At 41.9% G+C, this 19,499-nt stretch overlaps 5 protein-coding genes across 7 annotated transcripts; 1 reads left to right on the top strand and 4 right to left on the bottom strand.

Annotated features, from left to right (window-relative positions):
• The first annotated feature begins 307 nt into the window (after window positions 1–307).
• LOC108065705 (acrosin) lies at window positions 308–2,152 on the top strand. 2 transcript variants are annotated; one of them, XM_044395673.2, is made up of 6 exons: window positions 308–437; window positions 502–649; window positions 709–813; window positions 965–1,083; window positions 1,665–1,860; window positions 1,918–2,152. In XM_044395673.2, exons 1-6 carry the CDS (start codon window positions 308–310, stop codon window positions 2,063–2,065), a joined length of 846 nt encoding a protein of 281 aa, XP_044251608.1. In that variant the 3' UTR covers window positions 2,066–2,152. The 2 variants fall into 2 exon arrangements, with proteins under 2 accessions (XP_044251608.1, XP_070072291.1); XM_070216190.1 differs by having other exon boundaries at window positions 328–433.
• On the bottom strand, window positions 2,077–6,913 carry LOC108065704 (organic cation transporter protein). The gene is made up of 7 exons (XM_017153824.3): window positions 6,085–6,913; window positions 3,988–4,434; window positions 3,774–3,928; window positions 3,441–3,609; window positions 3,239–3,380; window positions 3,019–3,172; window positions 2,077–2,952 (listed from the first exon to the last, which is right to left on the bottom strand). The coding sequence occupies exons 1-7, from the start codon at window positions 6,198–6,200 to the stop codon at window positions 2,429–2,431; spliced, it is 1,707 nt and encodes a 568-aa protein (XP_017009313.2). The 5' UTR covers window positions 6,201–6,913; the 3' UTR covers window positions 2,077–2,428.
• Window positions 6,914–9,931: 3,018 nt separating this feature from the next.
• shps (sheepish) lies at window positions 9,932–12,101 on the bottom strand. Of its 2 annotated transcripts, none has more exons than XM_070216811.1 (3): window positions 11,630–12,101; window positions 11,390–11,572; window positions 9,932–10,851 (listed from the first exon to the last, which is right to left on the bottom strand). In XM_070216811.1, exons 1-3 carry the CDS (start codon window positions 12,007–12,009, stop codon window positions 9,975–9,977), a joined length of 1,440 nt encoding a protein of 479 aa, XP_070072912.1. In that variant the 5' UTR covers window positions 12,010–12,101; the 3' UTR covers window positions 9,932–9,974. The 2 variants fall into 2 exon arrangements, with proteins under 2 accessions (XP_070072912.1, XP_070072913.1); XM_070216812.1 differs by having other exon boundaries at window positions 11,620–11,761.
• Window positions 12,102–13,238: 1,137 nt separating this feature from the next.
• On the bottom strand, window positions 13,239–15,417 carry Orct (Organic cation transporter). Its single transcript, XM_017153784.3, has one exon. It carries the CDS (start codon window positions 15,117–15,119, stop codon window positions 13,467–13,469), a length of 1,653 nt encoding a protein of 550 aa, XP_017009273.2. The 5' UTR covers window positions 15,120–15,417; the 3' UTR covers window positions 13,239–13,466.
• A 1,472-nt stretch (window positions 15,418–16,889) lies between these two features.
• Orct2 (Organic cation transporter 2) lies at window positions 16,890–19,248 on the bottom strand. The gene has a single exon (XM_017153829.3). The coding sequence runs from the start codon at window positions 18,850–18,852 to the stop codon at window positions 17,146–17,148; it is 1,707 nt and encodes a 568-aa protein (XP_017009318.2). The 5' UTR covers window positions 18,853–19,248; the 3' UTR covers window positions 16,890–17,145.
• Window positions 19,249–19,499: the final 251 nt, after the last annotated feature.

Genomic DNA, 19,499 nt, shown 5'->3' with positions numbered 1-19,499 from the left:
CTTTTTAATTAAACATGATATTTGGTAAACTATAAATAAATATACTTATTTACAAAACCATAAAGCAACCATTTAAATACATAAACATAAGGGCAGCGAAAATCTACACGTACATTCATCTTGCTGACGCCGGCGCGTTGAGATTTGAAAACAATTTACCAACGCATTGGAATTGGAAATATTTGCACAGCTTGGCTTTTTGTTTGACTGAAGAGAATGCTATTTTATGCCTGTATTTGCATAGTAACTGTTTCTCTATTAACAACCTGCTGACGGTCATATGTCAGTGTCTTTTCAAAGCCCAACCATGAAGGCTGCTTTAGATCTCAGCCCCTGGCGATGGTTTTACTGGCTGCTCCTCAGTGTCTTACTAAATTCTAGCCTCAAATCCTGTCGTGCAGTTCCCATTGTCGGAGGTCGAATCGTGTCAACCGTGGGCAGTACATCATTAAGTTCCCTATCTTGTAAAACTAACTGAAAGCTTCTCAATTCCATTTAAAGGCAGCACGAGCAAATATCCCTTCATGGTCTCACTGCAAGACGTAATCACGGGAAATACCACGAATGGAGTTTCCTATCAGCACTTTTGCGGCGGCAGTTTGATAAGCGATCGTTGGATTCTGTCCGCAGCTCACTGCGTTTGGAGGAAGTTCGTATTGAAAGGCTCTGCAGAAATTTTTCTCATAGCGAGCTAACTTTTATTTTTAGAAACATTCACAATATTGCCGCCTTCATTGGCTATGAGAATATTGAAAACATTGGGCAGCTGGAACCATATGGTCTGGAGAGCGCCGAGTATATTTACTTCCAGCCGTGAGTAATCAGTAGAGTCAAGTTTAATACTCCCCTCTTAAAGAGATTTGTAGATTATGAAAGAGGGAAATTGACTCAGCAAATGTAGAACTTCTTTGAAATTTTTAAAAGAAGGTAACAATAACAATACATTTTGTATCTTTTAATGCAGATCCAACTTTCGGAATGATATAGCTTTGCTTTACATGAAACGTCGCTACTGGAATCCTTCGGGCCATGGCCTACAATTCGCCCAACTGCCTTCCCAGGGAATGAAACCAGACCAAAATGGTATTAATCAGGGAACGTAACTGTTATAAGTTTTATTTTAAAAATCACACTTTAACAGTTATTTTCTGATTTGTAAAGTAAAACTCAAAGAATAACTGTTATTTTTTGAGTTTTATAATAAAAGTTGACAAATAACAGTTATTCGTCGTGATCAAAATAAAACTCAAACTTGATTTATGGCGATTTTGTGGGTAAACAAAATTTTAAAAAAATATAGGTATAAAATATGCGCGGTTGCCTTTTTTAACAAATTTTTAGTAAGTTATAAAAAGCACGGGTATTATGTTTTTTTTAATTATTTCATTTTTTCAAAAATGTCAAGGGAATAACTGTTATTCATAAAAATCAAAAAATAACAGTTATTTTTTGAGTTTTATTATAAAAATCAAAAAATAAAAATCATTACGGATTTGTAAACTACAATGGCTAATAAAAATTGTGGTGTATTTAAAAAATTTTTAGGACCCTTCTAAGTGCGTGATTTTTTTGTATGAAAAATTTACAATAACAGTTATTTTCGTTCCCTGGTATTAATAATTCACATACAAATCTAAAATGATACTAATCCTTACTTTCCTTAGAATCCTGTCGCATTATTGGCTATGGAGCCACCCAGCATGCCGGACCATGTCAGAAGAAACTTTTCGAGGCCGAAGTTCGTGTGATTGATAACCAAAAGTGCCGCGATATTATAGGACATATCTGGGCGCCACAGAATGGAGCGAATACGGTGTGTGCCCTGGGCAACAATCAGGACTCCTGTCAGGGAGATTCGGGGTAAAAGAACTAGAGATCCTATATAGTAATAATCAATTAAATAGTTGTATCTCTTAGCGGCCCCCTGATCTGTCCCTATGGCGGCAAGGACTATATCTATGGCCTCGTTTCCCACGGACTCACCTGCGGCATCCAGGGAATGCCCAGCATCTACACGGTGACCAGGCCCTATTACGATTGGGTCCAACTGCTGATGCAGTCCTAGATCTCTGCTGATCACGTATAAATAGTTTATTTATTATGCGATATCAAACAGAAAAACAGTTATGAATATATGTACTTAAACAATGCAGGAATAGCACGGACTAATAACGAACTTAGGCTAAAGTACTGTAGGTATATATAATTACATTAGACTAACTAGCATAGACATTTTCACGATGGGACTTAACAGGTAGATCGACTGTCTTTTGGTTTTGGTCTTTTCTAAAACTTGAGGTATAAATTACTCGTTTTGAGTATTATTTTTAAGAACTCGAAAGAAAATCTAAATTTTTCTGTTCCGAACTCCTCATAAATCCAATCGTGAAAATGTAACTTAACCTAGATGCGAGGCCGTCTCCTTGAATCACTGTTTCTCGGGCTGCTCAGCCTGAGGAGCGGTGCTCTCCACCTTATCCGACAGCTTCCCCGTTCCCGTTTCGGGGAGTGTGAGGGTCAGGAGGCCAGCTACTAGAACGCAGCAGCCGCAGATGGTGGTTGGAATGTACCAGCCGAGGGCTCCCAGGCAATCGACCACATAGGGTGCCGAAATGGAGCCCACATGGGCGAAGGTGGAGCAGGTTCCCAGCGCCGAGTTCCTAATCTCGGTGGGATACAGCTCGGCTGTGTATAGAGTGACCACCGAGTAGGTGGCACTGATGCCAAAGCGACCCAGCATTGCAAAGGCCACGATCCAGGTGGTGCTCCCAGCGGGCACAGAGAGGACGAGCAGCAGGGATACCCCCGTCCAAAGGAACAGGAACATGGTGGTCATCCGACGACCCGTAAAGCGAAGCATTACCACGGGAACCAAGTAGGAGGGTATGTCCACCAGTCCAGTGGCTATGATGTACAGATACCTCGACACCGACAGATTGGCGGCATTGAGAGCTTAAGGGATTTTTAAGGTTTAATATTTCAGTATTATATAGAGAGATCACCCTATAGATAGCTTACCCGTCACATAGTAACTCAGCGAAGTAACACAGAACATGAAATAGGAGGCAAAGATCATCTTGCGCACTCTAGGATTGGCATACAACTCAATGATGGACTTCAAGGGACCATTCTTCAGTTTGTCGCCCCAAGAGAAACCCACTTCTGGTTCCAGCTGTAATATATATTCCTTTAGCAACTAAATATATATAAGAACATATTTCTTGGACTCTGCACTCACCGACTTCTTATCGGTGACAATGGGAGAAGAGGCTGCAACGGCTGCCTGAATTTGGTAGTGGCTGGGCTGTCTGAAGAGAATCTTGTAGACGCGATCGTATCTTTGGTTCGAGATCAGCCAGCGAGGTGACTCATTCATCAGGCTAAGAGTTCGAAAGTTATGGGTTAGATAAATCGAATAAAACCATCTGAAATTCACTTACTAGCAGTTGAGGATGAGTAAAAGGGAAGGAATGGTAAGGGCCAATTGAAGATGCCTCCAGGGTTGGATGACATAGCCCACCACTGCCAGGATGATCATGCCTATGGGATAGGAGGCTGAGAAGGCTATGGACATCCAGGAACGATGCTTCAAGCAGATGTTCTCCACAACTAAAAGTATACGTCAATAATAAAACAAATATGTAGGTAACTAATGAATCTTAAGTTGTGATAATTATAACTATAATGAAGTATTTCATATGTGCTTGATAAATATACCCCTTTCTTTTAAGAAAATATTTTCTATAATATTTATTTATTAGTTTTGGACTTACTCATGGTAAAGGCAGGATAGAACAGACCGGATGAGGCAGCTCCCAGGGCGAAACGTCCTGCTAGGAAGAGACTATACCAGGGTGAGAAGGTGCAGAAGAAGCTGCCCACAACAAAGAAGACAGCTCCCAGGGTAAAAGAGGTTTTGCGACCAAATCTGCAAGGATATTATATTATATATTAATATTTCATAAGAAGTACAATCAATAAACCCACTTGTCCGCTAAAATGCCAAAGGAGAAGGATCCACAGAATTTGCCCAGCGAAATGGAGACCTGGGCGGAGGTTCTCTGAATGCTCCTGTCGCAAGTGAGATCCCAGTCGGCGACAAAGGTGCTCTCGGGATCGGAGAACTCATGACGACCCTTCACCTTGCAGGAAACCTCAGCGGGCTGAGAAATCTCCGATAGGTGACTGGTATAGTTAACAGCCGCCTCGTAGGACATCTTGGCCAAATGCCCATAGTTCCAGTCCCACACGGTGCAGCCACCCGTTTCCAAACCCTTCCCCGAAATCTCTCGCTTCTGTGACAAAGTCCAGTTGGTGTCCTGAAGATCCGAGATGCCACACCACTGATCCTCTGGCAGATGACCTAGCAAGGTGTACGAGGACACATGGAATCCATTCAATATATTGGGCGTGACACACAGGAAGAAAATGGCCCTGAAAGTAGAGAGGAAAACATAACTTACAATAACATATTTATCACCTGAAATTAAGTAAATTTCACTTTACTGCTAATTGGGATTTTGTTTTCGCAGATACAATATATCTGGTATCCGGACAAATTGTTTACAGCACGCAACTCCAATTTTGTCGCACATTGACACCGCTTGCCTAACTGCTCGTTGGAATGCAAATAATAGTAGCCGCTGATCAAAACATCCGAGAGTAAAAACAAAGCTGTGAAGGTTGTATTTAGTGGGTGATATGTATGCTTATGTATGCCGATCACATAATCACTTAATAGCAGTTAAAGATTCCCCAGAGCAGTGTCGTTAATCATCAAACAAATCGGGCAACCGGAACGATCGGCGAAATATTTACATATCCGACTTTTTCACGTGACTCCCCCACTCGCAAAATCACGTAGATCATCAAAAATTCCAGTCACTCTTAATGTTTTTCGGTGGTAAATGCTGTATAGGACTTCCTCGAATGAGTCAGTTGAATGACTTCAAGTGCACATGTCCTCCAGCTCTGAAGATCTTATCAGATGGGATTTAGATTTATAACATGGATTGGGATCTGGGTAATGGAACCGGTACTCACGATCACCACATCGCCCGATTTTAATTCACAAGTGAGTCTTATCACCTACGATTAGAATTATTACTACATATACATATTATATATGCGCTGATAGGCCAGATTTCCAATTCTATATTTAAATCCTCTAGCGAACGATCGTTCATATATGACCGTTGCCCCTCGGTTGGAAATCAGATGGGTGAGTCTTCGATCCCGGCCTAAAATTAACATCAGGAAGCCCCCTCTGCAATTAGTTTAGCTTAGTTTAGCTGGCAAAAACTTAATTGATTTTAGGTCTTGAATTTAATTGTGGTGACTGAGTGAGTGAATCGTGGTTAAAATAGGGTTCTAACTCATGCTCACGATTCTACTTTAGTTATATCGCCCAATCAAGCGGAAAAACTAATTAAATCGCTGTGAGCTGAAATTACGGGGAGAAAAGTGCACCACCCTGAGTAATGTCAACATTTTCTAAAAACTCAACCTTTAAAAGCTAGCGCACTGCATTCGTTATGAAGTGGGTCAAGTGGAACGTGATTCGAGCCGAGCTAAAAAGCGACTTCCTCGACTTCGAGCGAATTATGGCAGAAATATGATTCCTACTTTCCGCTGTGAGACAGTGATCTGAATAGACCCCTCAAAGCCTAGATTACAAGCTGGTTCCATTTTGAAAAATTACTATAAATATATAGACATTACTATATATTACATTGTTAGTTCTGCTATAGGTTAACTGTATTTTAATATTTGATTTTTTTTAAACAAAAAGGTAGTTTAAAAGGAATAAGTCCTTAAAAAGGTTAAGCAAATCTTAAACATATCATAGCATTTAATGATTAAAACTGTTGAAAATTTCAAAAGTATCTCATATTTTTAGATTCTTACAAATATAAGATCAATCTTAAGATAATTTCGGAAACGAGTTGTTGAACATGAAAAAAGTATTTCATATTTTTAAGTTGTTACAAAAACAAGATCAATTTTAAGATATTTTCGGAAATGAGTTAAGTTTAGATCCTTATTTTAAGGTAATTATATCCTTAAATTTAAGTATCTGCTTACCAGACAAATGCTCCTCCACTGCCCACTTTTTCCAGCTGCTTGGTGAGCAGATCCTTCATACTCTCCTCACTGATGAGCTCGCGACTCTTCTCCGGATTCTCCTTCGATTGAGTCATGTTGGCGAACGCAATATCACAGATGCTCGCGGTATTCAAAATTCGAAATCCCGCCTTCGAAGACGAGACGATGATAATGATGTTATATGCGGCAGACGACTGACCCCACGCAAACGAACGAACGAATCTTGCAGATTGCAGTGAGGTTCGCGTTTCTGACACTGAACTTGGATTCCTTGGGCCGTGCAATCTATTTTCGATCTTGTGCAAAAACAATGCTTTGGATGTGTCTTCCAATTTTGCTTGGGATCTGGCTTAGGAACCTAAGTCGAGGATCCGCTGGAGTGCATTCACTTCGAACAAAAACGATAAGGCTGATATATACGTATTCACTTTCACTTTCGCCCTCGACTGATGGGGTCTTTCAATATTTTTCGGTTTTCGGGGCTTCTGTTGTCGTTCCTGCAGTGGCTGTTTATCTATCGGCTGGTTCTATTTTCTGTTTATGTTTTTTCAATTGGTAATGCAGCACATGGGAGCGCTTCTTCGCTTTGACGGACGGCGACACGTTTTTCTCTTTTTTCTGCTTTCAGTATTCCGTTGTTGTTTTCGAAACACAAAATTTCCCTCAAGTTAAAATAAACATGAAAATGAAATGAAATATTTTTTTTTTATTTTGGGGATATTATTTTATTTTTCTTTGGTGTTGCAACGCGTGCAGTTGCGTTTGGCTGCCGCTTTTCGCCGATGTTGCTATCAACTACTTGTCGCTTCGGAAGCGTCTCACAAACTAAGCCCACGGGAGGCCGATCGCAGCGTTTTGTATGCCGTTCCATTGGGGCATTGGGGAGGTAAAACGAAGGGGGGGGGGGGTGAGCTATAGGGGCTGGGGCGGTACTAACATCGGTACTCGGTCAGTGCCTCAGTTGCCCCCAGTTGCCCCTGCCGTCTGTGATTCACTCGGGATCGCTCGGCTCCTCCCGATCCAAATACTCGGGCCCCATTTATGTTGATTCTTTTTTGGATTCGAGTGCAAGCATTAACAAAAAAATATAAAAAATACAAAGTAAAAACATTCATAGAGCGTCTGAAGAGAGATTCGATTCTTAGCGAATGTCAAAAAGCGAGCACTCTACAAATAACCAAGGAAAGCTCTGATTTTCCGAGTTCCTCTGCTTGTACTAATTTAATAATTTGAAAACAGAACAATTACCAAAAATGTGTGTATTTGTCAGCAGCTGTTGTTGTCACATTTCCAGAATTAGTATAATCGTATAATTAGACTTTAAATGTGGGTATTTATTTTTTCAGACAAATTACTTTATATTTACTTGTGCGTTGCAAAGATTTTTGAGGATTATATTAAAGGAAAGTTAGGATATGAGATTGCTATATGTTTTAAATATTTATTTTTAAGATTGCTTATTAAAACACTCCCTATAAAACTATTTAACATTAAATAAATTAACTAAAACTGATATTTACAAGCAATTTCCAAATTTCGGTAGTTAAGAAATGTGTTTTTCTTACTTTTGTAGCCCTTACAAATTATTTACCAAACGACTTTAGAGTACCAACAAAGAACTTTTACCACTTGGACTGTTTGCTCATTATAAATGCGTCGAACAACATGAAAACATTTAAATACACTCCCGAACACTTGAACATATGGCCGTACCCTCGCTCAAATCCCTTACATTCCATTACACTCGCGACTCGTCTACCCGAAACTCATGATATATTTACATTAACAGGCCGTTTAATTCTGTTGTCTCTGAATTTCATTACAATTTTCCCATTCGCTTTGGTGATATTCGAGAGTCGGGTATTGTTTACATTTTTGTATTCGAGTTGCTCTATTCGAAATTCCCAAAGAGCAATCGGTTAAAAGCAAAAAAAGAGCGCACTTTTCAATGGGATATTTTGTATACAATGTAGAAAAATTGATGTTCTCTTGGCGGACTTTTGTGAATGAATCTAGGGAAATAGAGTTTGTATTCCGAAACCAACTTGAACCAGAACTCTGAATCGGTAGGATGAAATAGAACCAGATTTCTACGCAGTGACCTCCGTTATCAAGTGATTCGATTTAGGTTAACCTGCGTTATCGCTGGGCATCGAGAGTCCTCAAGATCAATTGAGCTCAATGAATCGAACGACGTCAATATCTTAACTACCTATCCCAAAAGATAGAGATTGACATTGAAGGAGGGGGGTAGATGGGATGGGATTGTGGCACAGTATATTCCCTATATTCCATTTATGAATCTCTTTGTTATCGCATTCTAATTTTAGCCTTGCCGCAATTGTTGTTCACTTGTTCGGCTTTATTCGCTTCCCAGGCGCATTCAATTCGCCTGAGAGTTAGCCGTTCTAACGGTTTTAGTTCTAGTTCTACCTGGTATTATACTAGCATTCTAGCCGTAATTAGACCCCTATGTATTTATTTTCATGCACTTGGGCGTGCCTCCCATTAGCAATTCGATTGTCGCTGGTTTGGGTTGGACCCCTCTATAACTTTTTGATTCGGCTTTTGTTTGTTTTTCGAACGCACGTGCAGTTTCCTACGGATATGTATTATTCCTCAATGGGGTGGTGACTTCAAGAACTATGGGTAGTTTACTTTCGCTTTCAGGCCACAGCGGGTCAATCCATTTAGTGCTAATCTAATAATAGCCACCTCATCTGCATAATCGCCCAGAATTCTTTATAATGTGATAAGCTTTGTCATAAAAAGATAAATGGCAATTTAAGGAGATGTCAAGCCTAATTTAGAAATAGCTCAGAGAGAAGAGCACAAGGAGAAAATATAGTAAACTAAACAAAAATAAAATAAATAAATAAAATAAGTATTTTTCAGTTTCAGTTTAGCTGAGAAAATTTTTATTACTTATTTATTAACATTGAAAATGCTATGGTCGCCCCTTTTTATACAAAGTTGTACGAGTTTTATTACAAAAATTCGACTTAGGAGGCACTTAAAAAAATATATTGATGGGTTGTTCGACACTTATTTGACAGCTAAGATTTTATGTTAATATTTACAACCCAGGTTTTATGGCTTAATAAAGAAAAGATTTTTTCCACGAGTTCAAAGGTCAGGCAAATAAAAATGATCTATATTAAAAATTATAAAATTATAAATTATAATGTATTCTAAACTGCCTAATTGTGCCATTAAATTCCACTCGATACTTTACCTCCCCCTTCTTTCACCACACTCACGCTATAGGAAACCTTTGAGATGATAATTCCTACTTATAACGACAGCCACAATTTAGCCAGCCAGGCGTTGGCGATGCTTAAGTGAATGATTGCCGACGAAACGAGCCGGGGAATTGTTCACAAATTTGTATCGTAGAAATCTAGGCGTTTGCTCACTAATGCGGTTATTCCACTACATCGTTCGGATCATTCATTAGTACAATTTTTTCTCAGCCCATACGATTTTACGTAGGTGCGAGCAAGATCCGATTTACAGTAGCTCTAATAAATGAGCAAAATTGTACTTTTTAGATTCAATTTTGCTCATACAAAAAAAAATAAAATGGTGGCCTTCGGTTTTTAAAATTTTGCTCATTAATTGCTCATTGCAGCTGACATATATCTGTCTTGCTCGCACCTACGTAAAATCGTATAGGCTGAGAAAAAATTGTTCTAATGAATGAGCCGACCAATGTAGTGGAATAACCGCATAAACTCACTAAATTCAATGAGCGTGTATTTAAGACGAGCCACTCGACCTGACTCTAAATCCCCTCGGAGAAATGTCGTGGGTGACAAGGTCGAACTTAAGAGCAGACACTTTAATTTCTATAGAGACATAGTTAATCCCTAGGACGACCTGGCGTAGCCAAAGTTCAGCAACCAGATGAGTCCGAGCACAAAGAAGCTGTAGAAGGTCACGTTGTAGAGATTGAGGCGACTGAGGAGGCCACGGATTCTGCCCGATTTCCTGACATTTTCCTGCGGAATCTTGGGCCTCTCGTCGAGCATATCCTTCCAGCTGACCACCTGGGGTCGGACCACAAAGAGGGCATTAACTGCCGCCCGGAAGCCACTTTGTACAGCTCCACCCATCAGGCTGCGATAGCTGGTTGCGGTGGCCGAGGAACTGGACCAGATGACCCGATGCCAGGGCTTGGTTTGTGGTTTATGGAGAACCACATTCAGTTCATCCGTGGAGCACTGGCACTCCAAAGGCTCTCGCATCTCCTCACCAAAATTCTTGGCCAGTAGATCTATTACCTCCTCCAGGACCTCGTCGTCTTCATCCCCCGGTGAGTGGAGAATATACCCACTTAAAGTGGAAGCCCTGCTCTCATAACCACTCATCAGAGGTTGGGAGTTTAGGAAGTTGCCGGAGTAGCCAAGTTCCGTCCAAAAGGATTTGCCATAACGCAGTTGGAATTGGGTAATCAAACGATGGGATTTTTGACCCGATTTAGATACAATCGGTGGTAGAAATCCCTTGGGAATGCGGGGTTCAAAGTTTAGTTTCTGCACCTTATTCCAGGGTATCGCCAGTATTACCGCCTGAGCCGTGTGCCTATTGCCCAGATCATCCGTCACCTGCACATAGTTCTTAAAGTGCTCCAGTTTCAAAGCCTTACAATTCAGCATAATCGCAGTGAACTGCATCTGTTCCAAGATGTTCTCTATCAGCATCTGAGTGGAGATCTCATACAGACTGCTCGGGTAGGTAAAGTAGCTAGAAAAAAGATTATAATAGGCTACATTAAGCTCAGTAATGGGAAAGTAACTCAGGGTGAGAAAAAAATTACTATTTGATGGGGTACATTAATTACAGTAATGGGAATACGTAGCATCAATCAATCAAAGCCAAGTTATAGGCAATATATAAACATTCTATGGAAATTCTAAGCCTCTCAAAGCGAGAAAGTGACACATACGTGATCTATAAAAAATTACTAAAACAAAACCCGTGATTGATTAGTTTTCAGGGGTAGTAATTCATGAGGGCTAATTACCAGACGTGCTCTATTTTTTAATTTTTTGTGTTGGCATGTGTTTTATATTTAAAAAATTTGCTTTTTAATTTTTAATTACTGGCTTGGAAATATTTTTAAAGCGGCTTTCACGCCTTTGTTTCGTAAATTCTACTGTAATTATGTCAGATATTAAAAAAAACAAGAAAAGTAATATAATAACTAAGCTGATCTTAAGTCAGCTAAGAAGGGTAATATTAAAAAAAACCTTAAAAACTAAAATGTATGTTAATTTCTTACAAATCAATCAGCATTTTGAGGCCACCGCAGGAACTGCAGACGGACATGAAGACATCGTAGTCCACCTCATTGGCAGGAACACCGCAGACGATCTCAACCAGGTTAAGCATAAAGTTCCGAGATTTGTTGAAGAACAAATGGTGGCAGATATGCTGCTCCATGTTGGACACTCGCTCCCGAAGGCTATTAAATAAATTATAAACTAGTGTAGATATAATACTTTGATTTACCTCAACCCACTTGAACCGTTTCGAGCGAAACTTGGACATCCGCATGTCCAGCATTTCTATGTATCGTCTGAGTTCGAATTTGGCCGGCAGGGCGGTGAGTCCTCGATCCAGATCCCAGCACCTGCGCAGCCTGCCATTGTCGTACCTCCGTCGCCGCGGTGACAACTGGATGAGGGTCAGGAAGGAGAGCATGTCCTGCTGGGCGCCATCCACCAGTCGCGTGCCATTCTGACCCAATTGGCCGCCTAAAACTCCGCTTGCCTCAATGATTCGGACTTTAAGGGTGCTCTCCATGGACAGGATCTTCAGGGCGGAGGCCAAACCCGAAAGACCCGCTCCCACAATCAGTACATCGAGCTCGGGAGTCTGGGTGCCGAAGGGCAAATCCATTTGAAGCGCGTTTTCACTCCCAGCAGCCGGTGGGGAATTTTGGGCATTTTACTTTAACGAAATAATGGTGAAAACTCCCGCTAAGATAGTTTGACATGCTCGGCACAGTTTGAGAAAATTGTTCTGAGAGGTGTATTATACTTTTGGGATCTTGGATCCTAAAAGTATACCTTTTTTTATAAGAAATATCTTATATCACTGTACTCTCATTCGGCACGCTGCAATTGAAAAAGCCTGTAAAGGGAAATGGCCTTGACTTTAGAAAGTATATTTAATCATGTCTGAAATTATTTTTCTTAAACAAATTTTGATGTTAATAGGTGTTTTTATTTAATCGCATTTAATGAATAAATTAAGAGGGGCTTAATATGTCAAAGTTCTTGTTATCTACTTGAAATCTTTCTTTTTATTTGGTAATGAAAGATTTATTAAACCCGATCACGCCATTATTGGCATTCAAGATAAGATTAATCAATATAAAAACTCTTTATCTGCATTCAGTCTAGGGGAACCAATATAGATTGAGATATTTATTTTTATTTTACTATATTATCTATATTTTATGATATTTAATGTAAGTACCATTTCAAGGTAATCTATTTATACTCAAGTTTGTTTTAATTATAATAATTACTCGTTGAAAAGCTATAAAATTTAATTATAATAATTACTCATTGAAAAGGTATAAAATTAGCATACAAAAACAAAGGGAATCCCTAGGGTTTGCTGTTAAAGTTAAAAAGTTGCTTACAAGCAAAGATGAGGTAAATATGAGGTAAACATTTGTTTGTATATGCCCTTTTTTTCGAACTACGAAAGCAAGTGTGACAGACACCCAGAACATTCTATGTAAATAAAACATTACAAAATACCAGATGATATACGTGATCAGTTCATTGATTTCAACGCAAAACAAGGTCGTTTTCATTTGGGTGCGTTGCTTTGATTTCCTTATCGACGACACCGTTGACACTAATCAGTTTTATCATCGCCACAGATATGTCAAGTTCCCTTTCCTCGCTATAATTAGTACTAAATTAAAATGGAAACATATGGAAAAGCCACTTTCTCCGGTGAGGAAGTGCATTAGGAGCTTGCACCCGATGAGATGCGACTTTGTTTCTTATCAGCCACGACCATTTAGACCTAATTCCTAAAGCTATAAGCGAATTATTATCGCCGCCAGCGATCCAAACGAACCCGCCTCAATAAACAAAGATGTCATAAAGTTCGTTGAACAGAGTGAAAAGTATATTTAAATGTATATTTACTTGTCTTTTAATAAACTGCTTGTAAAGGTGAACAAATAGAGTTGAGGGCAGAATGGAAAAATGGAATGAATTGAAATATCTTCGAGAGAAATGAAAAGGCGCAAAATGCTTAAATTCGTTGAAATGGCGAGGGCGCGAGCCAATTGAGGCCATTAGTTTAGATTGAGTAAAGTGCTTGGACTCCAATTAGCTGGACTTTCCATTGAGCATTCCGGCCAGCTCTTGGGGGCCTCCGCCCTCCTCGGCGGCTTCTTCAGGAGCCGTCTTCTTGCCAAACTTCTCCCCATCCTCGATGGTCTCCGGCATGGGTTTGTTGAGGGTCTCGGGCAGGAGCAGGGACAGCAATCCGGCTGTGAGTGAGAGAGCTCCGCAGATGATCAGCGGAAGTGGTCGCCAGATCTCGCCCAGCAACTTGAGATAGGGCGCCAGTATGCCACCCACTCGGGCCACCATGGAGGAGGCTCCCAAACCCACATTTCTCACCACCGTGGGGAACTGTTCCGCCGAGAAGATGTAGATGGTTCCATAGGAAGACGTAATGGCCAGCTTGCCAATCATGGCACAGGCGATGATCAGCCAATTCATATCACTTGGCACAAAGATGGTGGCCAGCAGACTCACCCCGGCTATCATCATGGTGCCACACAGAATAGAGCGACGACCCCAGCGATTGAGGGTGAACAGGAGCAGCACATAGCCGGGAATCTCAACGGCTCCAGAGATCATAAAGTTAACCAGCTGATTGCCACCCAGGTTGTTCGTGTTCCAGGAGAGCCCGTAGTAAACTCCACTGTTTACAAACCAATCGAAGAAGATGAGGAGGGTTTTCCGCCGGAGATTGGGATATCTTAGGAGATCAAAGACAGTAGCCGCTGGTTGGGAAGCCGTCAGTTCATCCTGTTTCTTCTTTTCCGCTACCTCATCCACCAGCTGCTCGTAGATTTCACTGGGTATTTGAACCCTGTTCTCCTTGGCCGCCTTTTTGATAATCACAAAGGCCTCCTCCTGGCGACCCTTGAGCAAAAGCCAGCGGGCAGACTCCGGAATGATCCAATAGTAGCAAATGAAGAGGAGTCCCGGGAGGGTCAACGCAATCTGCAGCCATCTCCAGTCGTGGATGAAGTAGGCAAAGCCAGCTGTTAACATGAATCCAACAGAGAAAAACATCTGCATGGCCACGCCGGCAAAGAGGCGATAGGAGGAACCCACCATCTCCAAAGCAATCACATAGGCCACCAGGAAAACTCCCGAGGTCGTAGCACCCACAATCATCCTGGAGATAGTGTAGCTAAAGTATTCAGGAGAAACAGCAGCCAGGACGCCAAAGATGAGCTGAAGAACCAGCGAAGCAAAAAAGGTGGGCTTGCGACCCAGTTTATCCGACATCTGGCCAAAGATAAAGCTCCCAAGGAGCACGCCCAGCATGAAGAGGGAATCACTGGTGGCACTTAGCAGACTTCTATTGCAGACCATGTCCCATTCGGTCACCGCACTATTGAGGTACTTGCTCTGGTCGTAAACATAGCGGGAACAGCTCTTGGTTTCATTAGTAATCCTGGGTACACTGCCATTTAGATACTCCTCACTATAATCCACATTGTAGTAGGCACACGTGTCGCCTTGGGGATACGAGAGGTTCCATAGGTCACTAGACAACTGATAGGTGGCACTTGCATTCTCATAGGGCAGAACACATCGAAAGTCGGGCTTGGCCAGCAGGAAGACTCCGGCCAACTTGTGGAAGGCACAGACGATGGCTGGGAGGCATAATAAATAGTAGATGCGCTTCTGATACGGTCCAAATTCACCCAAATGGGTGATGACGTCGTCGTAGCCCATAGTTTAACAGGTGTCTCGCACACCTGAGATTTGCGCGTTGTCAACCGTCCAAGTGTCGTACGATAACTGGCCAAGCGGTTCAATGGTCGCGGCACCGTGACGTATGAGCAACTTATTAATGCAGCGAATGGCACGTTGCGTATACGCCTAGTTAACCCGTTCGATTGTGCAACCGAAATTGAATTTGAATCTGAATCTGGTTGGAAAATGGAACCAGGTTGCAGCTGCAGCGAATCTCGGACTGAATGGATCTCGGATCTCGGAACGCGCGATCAACCGCTCGCCAGCTGCCTCAGTCTCGGACTGAAATCAAAAAAACAGAGAACCAAGAACAGAGGGTTCTGAGGAACCCAGAACGACCGCTTATCGACGTGTCTGTGTGAGCGGTACTGTCTGTCAGAGTGTGTGTTTCTATAGAGCGATTCTCCACGTTTCCCACCCTGTGACCAATTTATTGATAAGTGATCCGCAATAGGAAAATTAATAGTTTTCCTTTTCCGAAACAGGGATGAAAATGGGGGGAAGGGGAAGGGGAAGAGCAGCTGCCTCACTGATTTGGACATCGTACGATATCATATCAATTAGAGCCAGCAGGAACCATCTCCTGACCAAAGAAAGAGTCCACCGATTGTGGCCTGATGCCGAATTCCAAACTGTCTGCTGGCGAAACATCAATTCTTTTATCTCACATCAGAGCTAACAGTTGAGGTCAAAATATAGTCACTTTATCCATTTTATGCCATTTAAAAAATAAGAAAGTCCTTCAAATAACAAATAAATAAAGGAAAGTAAATAAAAAAGGGTAAATAAAAAAAGTAAATAAAAAAAGTAAATAAAAAAAAAAAAAGTAAATAAAAAAAGTAAATAAAAAATTAAATATAAAAAAGTAAATATAAAAAAATAAATACAAATAGGTAAATAAAAAAATGTAAATAAAAAAAAAATAAAATAAAAAACGTTTTAAATAAATTCTCAAACCTCTTCTTAATTTTATAAGATAGTAGCAAGAATTGCTGTTCCTCAAATCTTTAATAAATATTATTAAAAAGTCACTATATTTTTGACCCCGTCTGTACATTGATATATGTGCTCCCTGTATAGGCTTGTATAGCTTGTGTGCGTATAGATAATGAACACTCTTCCAAACAGACTGCTCTTCCAATCGAACTGGGACTCTCTTCTCTGTTGACTTCTCTTCGCCACCGTACATTTCCATTAGTTATCTCAAACACATGCTAGCTCGTTTGAAAATATTAATTGAAAAATGCAGAGAACATGTTGCAGTGCACTCTAAAATTGTGTGTTTAACGACCCACTTTGCGAACCGAGCCACGTCATAAGATCAAGGGAAAATTTTCATGCGAATATTATGCAAAAACCCCAAGGAATCGTATGATTATGATTCTTATACCAAGTATATCATATCGGCAGCTAAAACTAAGCACTTGACAATCTCGTGATTCAGAATTAAGTGCGGGTCCACTTCTCAAGCGACAGTCTCGTGTTTTGGGGGCTGATAAGCAGCGGCTACCGAAAATAAACACAGCGGAAACACGTTTCCAGTGAACTAGACTTTTTGTCCGGGTTTACGAGGGGTCAAAAAATGGGCGGGAAAACAGATTTAATCTCTGGAAAAATACATTTATTTCAAAATCATATAGACTCTACATGTAATTGGTAAACTAAAGTTAAATAGATGTAGGAATAAATTATGCAGCGTTTTCCTTGTGATTTCCCACGGGGGTAAAAACTACCCCTAATCCTGGGATCGAAACTCTTACCCCTTTTACAAGGCTAAGTGCTGATCTATCTTTTATTTTCTTTTGTCTTGTTGTCTTCTCTTTTTTTTTTTTGGTTGCTCGTGAGATTACAGAAATGATATAATACTTGGTCTATGCTCTAATAGGTAATAGTTAAATGCCTTGCCTTTGGCCTGGCCGAAGTCTAGATGCCCTGTAACCTCTACTCTTTTTAGTTGTGGAAAAGTGGAAAAGTTTTCAGTTAGAGATTAGGTTCCTGAGATTTCCTAGTACTTGTGGTGGCCATTGGTCTGCAGTCCATTGGTTTCAGATGATCCCTTGAGCGGCTGCATCTCCGGCTTCAGCTGAAGTTCCTGTCCCGCCTCCAGGTAGACATCTCCCTTGGTCTTCTTGCCAAATCGCTCGCCATCGGCTATGGTTTCCAGCATGGGTTTATTGTGGGTCTCAGGCAGGAGCAGGGATAGCAATCCTGCTGCCAAGGCCAAAGATCCACAGATGAGCAGCGGCAGTGGCTTCCAGATGGTGGCCAAAAAGTTGAGGAACGGCGCCATCATTCCACTGATGCGGGCCACCATGGAAGCGGCTCCCAAGGCCACATTTCTCACCACCGTGGGAAACTGTTCGGCGGAGAATATGTAAACGGTTCCATACGAGGCCGTAATGGCCAGCTTGCCCATCATGGCACAAACTACGACTAGGGTGTGCATCCTCTCCGGAATGATGACTGTGGCCAGAAGACTCAAACCCGCCATTACCAGGCAGCCACACAGAATGGATCTTCTGCCCCAGCGATTGAGGGTAAGCAGTAGGAATATATAAGCAGGAATCTCCACCATTCCCGAGATGAGGAAGTTGAGGAGCACATTGCCACCCAGATTATTGGTGTTCCAGGAGAGACCATAGTAAACGCCACTCGTGACCAGCCAGTCCAGGAAAATAAGCAGCGTTTTCCGGCGGAGATTGGGATAGCAGAAGAGATCCCAAACAGAGGGCGGAGGTCCCTGATCCTGATCCTCCAACTTCTGCTTGGCCTTCTCCTCCGTGGATTCACCCTCATCCAGTAGGTCACTCAAAACCTCATCACTTATCACCACCTTATTAAACCTCGCTGCCTTCTGCATATTGGCAATGGCGCAATCCTTGCGACCTTTGGAGAGCAACCAGCGGGCTGATTCCGGAATGATCCAGTAGTAGCACATGAAGATCACTCCCGGCAAAGTCAAAGCAATCTGCAGCCATCTCCAGTCGTGGACAAAGTAGGCAAATCCCGCAGTCAGCATAAATCCCACGGAGAAGAACATCATCACGAAGATGCCGGCATAGAGGCGCTTGTCGGGACCCACCATCTCCATGGCCACCACATAGGCCACCAGGAAGACACCGGATGTAGTAGCTCCCACCATTAATCTAGCGAATGTGTAGGTAAAATACTCGGGAGCAACTCCAGCCAAAACTCCAAAGAGCACTTGGATGACCAGAGAGGCAAATAGTATGGGCTTCCTGCCGTACTTATCACTCAGTTGGCCAAAGACTATGCTCCCCAGGAGCACGCCCAGCATGAAGAGGGAATCACTGGTGGCGGCCATGAAGTCCCGACCACAAACCAGGTTCCATTCGGTCACCGCACTATTTAGATACGTTCCCTGGTCGTAAACGTAGCGGTCACAGCTCTTGGTTTCATTGCTACTCCTGGGAATACTGCCATTTAGATATTCTTCACTATAACTCACATCGTAGTAGGCACACTTTTCTCCCGGGGGAAACGACAAGTTCCAAAGGTTACTGGACAACTCATAGTGGGTACTTCCATTCTCAAAGGGCAACTCGCAACGAAAGTCGGGTTTGGCCAGCAAAAAGACCCCGGCCAACTTGTGAAAGGCCACGGGAATAGAGGTCAGGCAGATGAGGAAGTAGATGATCTTCTGGTAGCGTCCAAAGTCGCCCAGATGGACGATGGCCTCATCGTAGCCCATGGTTTTTGGGGAACTTGGAAAAATCTAAATTTTAGATTCCTTTTTTTTTCGCGCAGCTGACTTCGTCGAGTGGCGGCGGTCTAATGAATCACTAAATCGGAACCGCTATGCTTTTTGGCACTATCTCGTGATGTCGACGCACTCAGCTGAGTTCCTGAGAAGCCGAAAAGCCACTCGGTTCTCAGCTACGTTGACGTGTACTTTGCTCCCTTTAAAAGCAGAGAACGAGAGAGCTATAATTCTCCGTTCCGGCAATTATCAACCAACACGTGTTGCCAAAAAATGTTATATGTTGGCCAGAACAGAACAGAACCGAAGTGGAGAGGAAGCACTAAAAACCCGGAGCTTCCGACGATGCGTCACCTTGGGCCAGCGAAACCGAACTAAGCTATAAACGAAAACCCAATGCAATAGCTCAGGCAAACGGACAGGGCCAACAGAGTGTATATAGCGACCCGCTCTGGTACTCAAATACTCGGATACCATATATCCCCGAGTGTTTATGTTGGCGAAATATACACAACAACAAAAAAAAAACACGAAGAACGGCAAAACAAATGCCGGCTGCATGCGCACTCTCTACACGAATGGAGAATGGAGAACCGAACCGGGAGAGCGGTGGGTTCTCTAATACCATGATAATCACT

The sequence above is a fragment of the Drosophila takahashii genome, chromosome 3R (assembly GCF_030179915.1).
Source record: "Drosophila takahashii strain IR98-3 E-12201 chromosome 3R, DtakHiC1v2, whole genome shotgun sequence".
Classification (NCBI taxonomy): domain Eukaryota; kingdom Metazoa; phylum Arthropoda; class Insecta; order Diptera; family Drosophilidae; genus Drosophila; species Drosophila takahashii.
This window is presented reverse-complemented; position numbering and strand designations above follow the sequence as displayed.

Coding starts and splice junctions, on each gene's coding strand:
- LOC108065705 (XM_044395673.2), top strand. CDS start 308: ATGAAGGCTGCTTTAGATCTCAGCCCCTGGCGATGGTTTTACTGGCTG. Junction 814..964: donor GAGTATATTTACTTCCAGCC/GTGAGTAATCAG, acceptor CTTTTAATGCAG/ATCCAACTTTCGGAATGATA. Junction 1,084..1,664: donor AATGAAACCAGACCAAAATG/GTATTAATCAGG, acceptor TACTTTCCTTAG/AATCCTGTCGCATTATTGGC.
- LOC108065704 (XM_017153824.3), bottom strand. CDS start 6,200: ATGACTCAATCGAAGGAGAATCCGGAGAAGAGTCGCGAGCTCATCAGT. Junction 4,435..6,084: donor AGTGGAGGAGCATTTGTCTG/GTAAGCAGATAC, acceptor CTCTACTTTCAG/GGCCATTTTCTTCCTGTGTG. Junction 2,953..3,018: donor GCTGAGTTACTATGTGACGG/GTAAGCTATCTA, acceptor AAATCCCTTAAG/CTCTCAATGCCGCCAATCTG.
- shps (XM_070216811.1), bottom strand. CDS start 12,009: ATGGATTTGCCCTTCGGCACCCAGACTCCCGAGCTCGATGTACTGATT. Junction 11,573..11,629: donor TTTCGCTCGAAACGGTTCAA/GTGGGTTGAGGT, acceptor TTTATTTAATAG/CCTTCGGGAGCGAGTGTCCA. Junction 10,852..11,389: donor CTCAAAATGCTGATTGATTT/GTAAGAAATTAA, acceptor TCTTTTTTCTAG/CTACTTTACCTACCCGAGCA.
- Orct (XM_017153784.3), bottom strand. CDS start 15,119: ATGGGCTACGACGACGTCATCACCCATTTGGGTGAATTTGGACCGTAT.
- Orct2 (XM_017153829.3), bottom strand. CDS start 18,852: ATGGGCTACGATGAGGCCATCGTCCATCTGGGCGACTTTGGACGCTAC.